The 4,979-nt window shown below is 46.7% G+C and overlaps 1 protein-coding gene across 1 annotated transcript in view; it reads left to right on the top strand.

Moving 5' to 3' along the window:
- Positions 1–4,139, top strand: part of tmem132a (transmembrane protein 132A) — a gene marked incomplete at its 5' end in the record, with an annotated part of 12,151 nt that extends 8,012 nt beyond the window's left edge. Inside the window, 7 exons of the mRNA XM_056587281.1 lie at positions 499–642; positions 779–981; positions 1,955–2,174; positions 2,338–2,529; positions 3,074–3,571; positions 3,674–3,958; positions 4,134–4,139. Coding sequence (XP_056443256.1) covers positions 499–642; positions 779–981; positions 1,955–2,174; positions 2,338–2,529; positions 3,074–3,571; positions 3,674–3,958; positions 4,134–4,139 — 1,548 coding nt within the window. The remainder of the gene's footprint in view (positions 1–498; positions 643–778; positions 982–1,954; positions 2,175–2,337; positions 2,530–3,073; positions 3,572–3,673; positions 3,959–4,133) is intronic.
- Between the last annotated feature and the right edge of the window lie 840 nt (positions 4,140–4,979).

Raw genomic sequence — 4,979 nt, 5'->3', positions numbered from 1 at the left:
AATAAGTGATGCCAGTTCCTGATTATGGGGTACTGATACTGGCTAGTATCACCGGCTACACACAGAAACCTGATTTGCATGCAACTATGTTTCTCCTTTATTTTATTTATTTTTTGCATGCAACCACTTGCGGGCCAGAAAAAAATTAAGAGGGGCCGCATTTGGCCCACGGGCCGCTAGTTGAATAGGCCTGGTATACAATGTCTGGGATTGGTCTTAGCTGGTTGCTCTTAGACAGGCCAAGCGACGGATGTACCAATCGGAGGCTTTCTTTGCTCTGGGAAGAGCTGCGCTATAAATTTAGTAATAAAACAAGGGATAAATCCCCATTGATCCTTATTTTAGAAAACATGATTCCACCAAATGTGGAATTATATGTACACATACAGTATGTGAACATATGTGTGTGAGTGTAGATATAGTTTTTCTATCCACATCCTAATTCATATTCGAGTTGATATGAGTTAGATGCTAAGGCTAATGCTCTTCTCTCCGCAGACCGACACCATCATCAACACGGCCATCTTGAGCGGGCAGTCCGTGTCACTTCCTGTCACGGTGATGGCAGTCGGCCGAGATGGGACGATGTCCGACGTCACCGCTGCCGCGACCTGTCAGTCCAGCAACGAGAACATTATCAAGGTACACACACACACGCAGGCACGCACACACGCAGATACTCTCTCGCACACACACACACACACACACGCACACACACACACATAAACACATACTCTCTCACACACCTCCATTCTCTTCTCTTTGCCTGGAATGGCAGGTGTCCAGCGACTGCTCCTCCCTCTTCGTGGACGGGAGCGAATCAGGAGTGGGTAGCACCTGTGTGGGGGTGGAGTTTGGTCTGGGCGCGCTCCGTAGCTCCTTGTGTCTGAGGGTGTGGGCGCCCGCCGTGCCCCTGCACGTCTCCGTCTCAGACCCCGTGCTCAACGCCATCCAGGGCTGGCGCCACCGCAGCCAGCACGGGTACCGCCGCTAGCCGCCGCCGCCGCCGCCCCGCACGCCACGTAGCTCAGCGCCATGTCGTACAGTCTGCATGTCATTAGGTCGTACAGTCTGTCTATCGTCACGTCATTCAGTCTGTCTATCGTCGCGTCATTCAGTCTGTCTATCATTACATCATTCAGTCTGTCTATCCTTACGTCATACAGTCTGTCTATCATCACGTCATTCAGTCTGTCTATCATTACATCATTCAGTCTGTCTATCATCACGTCATTCAGTCTGTCTATCAATGCATCATTCAGTCTGTCTATCCTTACATCATTCAGTCTGTCTATCATTACATCAATCAGTCTGTCTATCATTACGTCGTTCAGTCTGTCTATCAATACATCATTCAGTCGGTCTATCGTTACATCATTCAGTCTGTCTATCAATACGTCGTTCAGTCTGTCTATCATTACATCATTCAGTCTGTCTATCATCACGTCATTCAGTCTGTCTATCATCACGTCATACAGTCTGTCTATCATCACATCATATAGTCTGTCTATCATCACATCATAGAGGCGGCCGGTCTATCATTACATCATTCAGTCTGTCTATCATTGCTTCATTCAGTCTGTCTATCATTACTTCATTCAGTCTGTCTATCATTGCTTCATTCAGTCTGTCTATCATTAATTCATTCAGTCTGTCTATCATCACGTCATACAATCTGTATATCATGTTTATGATGACGTTACACATCGCTACGCTACATTATGTGGCCTAACATATGTCTCCTCAGGTTCTACTGTATGCTAGGTATTTTGCTAGGTTATTCTGTGCTATGTTGCTATGCTACGTTTCTCCTCAGGTTCTACTTTAAGCTAGGTTTAATGCTAGGGTATTCTGAGCTATGTTTCTATGCTACGTGGCTCCTCAGGTTCTACCTTATGCTACGTTTTATTACAGGTTGTTTTGAGCTATGTTGCTATGCTACGTGTCTCCTCAGGTGCTCGGCTGTGTACCAGCGCTCCTCGGTTCAGGTCCTGACCAAGTTCAAGGCTCACGACCTTGAGGGCGGGATCACACACCTCATGGGCTCCTCTGATTGGATGGTGGATGTGACAGAGTTGGTCAGTGATTCGCTCAGAGTGGAGGACCCTCAGGTAGCGTTCCTGGGCAAACAAAACAGTCTGATTGGTTTAGAGCCAGGAAAGACAACGCTGCAGGTAAGGACCATTTTTATATAGTCATGTGGTGCGTACCTGGTTACCACAGAAATGCCTAATTTAATTTCAATTCAGTTCATCTGATCTCATAGATATGTACTATAATCCAGACTGTGTTACCTCTCTCTCTCTCTCTCTCTCTCTCTCTCTCTCTCTCGCCCAGGTAGTGTCTGGCCAGTGGGATGGCGTGCTGGGAAGCTGTGACATCACGGTGACCTCTGACCCTGTGGCTCCCAGCGACCTCTCCGTGCAGCTGGTCAGTGGGCTCGGCATGTCAATCACCACCAGCCCCGCCCACCCCTCAGTTGTCACAGCAACAGTCACAGCCTTCAACATCCTTTACAGTCCTGATCAGGTGGGCTAGTAGCTGTAAGCTAGCTGGTTTTCTTTTCACTTTAATTTTACTCTTTAATATTTTGGTTGCTCTTTAATGCTTTAGTTTATCTTTAATGCTTTAGTTACTATATAATTCTTTAGTTACACTTCCATACTTTTGTTACTCTTCAATAATTGAATTACTCTTTAATGCTTTAGTTAAACCTTAACACGTTAGTTACTCTTCAATACTTTAGTTACTCTTTAATACGTTGTTTACTCTTTAATGCTTTAGTTACTCTTTAATACTTTTGTTACCCCTCAATGCTATAGTTACTCTTCAATACTTGAGTGACTCTTTAATGCTTTAGTGACACTTTAATACTTTAGTTACTCTTCAATATAGTTGCTTTTTAATACTTGACTAGTTCTTTAATGCTTTAGTTACTCTTTATACTTGACTAGTTCTTTAATGCTTTAGTTACTCCTTATACTTGACTGGTTCTTTAATGCTTTGGTTGCTCTTTAATACTTGACTCTTTAATGCTGTGCTCCCTCTACCTGGACATGCTGCTCCCCTATAGGAGGCGTCGCTCAGCGTGTGGTTGCAGTTTGATGATGACTCCTCCTCCCTCCTCTCCTCCTTCTCCGGCCTTCCCTTCTCCCTCCGACTCTCCTCATTGGCTGAGAGCGTGGTCGCCGTGATGCCTGGCTCCACCCAGCGTGTGGTTGCCCGGGGAGACGGGGGAGGCCCATTGTTAAGGGCAGAGCTGCTGGTGCCCGAATGCACAGAACCGCCACTCAACTCCAACTTCCTGTCTGAGGGGGAAAGGGCGGCGCCAGAGGCAGGAACCCGGAGTCTGGCGGGGGGATCGGGTTGGATAAGAGTCCACCTGGACCTGGATCCACTGCAGCCAATCGGCAGCCAGTATGGTGAGGGGGAGGAGCTTGAGCTGGACATCTCGGATACATGGGTGGATGCAAATGCCGACTTCTACTCGTCCAATCAGGAGCTGGACACTGTTGGGAGCGGTAACCAAACCAATGCTGACTATTATGGCGGGAAAATCCTGGAGCGCGCCGTGTGGACTCCCAGCCAAGAGAGGGAATGGAGGAGAGGAGATGGAGAGGGGTGGGGAGGAGGTGGAGAGGAGGAGGAGGAGGAGAGATGGGGAGGAGAGATAGATGTAGGGGTGGGTACACTCCTCTCTCTCGTCTGCCTCTCTTCCCTCCTCTTCCTGGTCAACTGTCTGCCCTGCTCCCTCACAGAGAGGAGGAGGAGGAGGAGGAGCAGGAGGAGGGGGGCTGGAGGAGAGGGCCCAGAGGAGAAGGGAGAGGAGAAAGGAGAGGATGAGAGGAGAGAGAGTTGTGGAAAGGTCGAGGTGAAGGAGCGAGAGGCGAAGGAGGTTGAGCAGCTGAGGAAAGAGGGAGAGAATATGGAGGAGGTGGTAGGAGAGAGTCACGGGGAGGTGAGGGAAGAGGGAGAGAATATGGAGGAGGTGGTAGGAGAGAGTCACGGGGAGGCGAAGGAGGTGAGGGAAGAGGGAGGGAATATGGAGGAGGTGGTAGGAGAGAGTCACGGGGAGGCGAAGGAGGAGAGGGAAGAGGGAAATAATATGGAGGAGGTGAAGGATGAGGTGGCAGAGATAATTTGTTGATGTGTTGTTTAGCTGAATACCGTTCATAGATAAAGTATCTGGTAACTACACTTTCGGGCATATGACATCGATGTTACTCTGTCAGAACGGTCTCCTTGTATAAAAGAAACATTTAGACCATTGTACTAGAACAGTAACATGAAGGGAAATAAAGTTATAAAATCATTCTCGTATTCCTGAAAATGATGATCCAGTTGGGTGGTGTGGACGTACAACTTTAACATCTTATTAATAAATCAGAAGAGGTTATTCGATTAAATCAATTGCTCCTGTCTTGTTGCGGATGTTTGAAAAGGACCTCAAAGAAAATAAGCACTTTATTAGTGATTACTTTTATGTTAACTCAACTGTTTTACAGTCTAAATCAGGGGTGGGGAACCTTTTTCACATCAAGGGCCATTTCAATTTTTCCAAAGTCCTCAGAGGGCCGTACCATTATGAACACATAACTAAAGATGAAAAAAAAGTCTATAACTGCTGTGTTACTAAGCCTCATGTTTGCTGCATTTCTAGACTCACCTAATGTGATGGCTTGAACAGTTTTTCTCTAGCAAGGCGTCTGATGTCAGCTGGCAGTGATGATGATGCTACTCCAGGGATGGGCAACTTTCATGATAAAGAGGGCCACATTTTTTATCATAACCATCGGAGGGCCACAAGACTGCACACTTCAACTATACGTGAGCTGAGAGAAGCTACATAATTTTTAATTTGGTAGATGATTTCCTGTATTCTGGTGCATTTTGGCGATGGCCACTACCTAAAAAATCGTCCAGAATCATAACCTATGTACGGTATGTTAATTTAACCAACATACATTAATTTCATGTTT

Source organism: Gadus chalcogrammus, chromosome 3, assembly GCF_026213295.1.
Source record: "Gadus chalcogrammus isolate NIFS_2021 chromosome 3, NIFS_Gcha_1.0, whole genome shotgun sequence".
Taxonomy (NCBI): domain Eukaryota; kingdom Metazoa; phylum Chordata; class Actinopteri; order Gadiformes; family Gadidae; genus Gadus; species Gadus chalcogrammus.
This window is presented reverse-complemented; position numbering and strand designations above follow the sequence as displayed.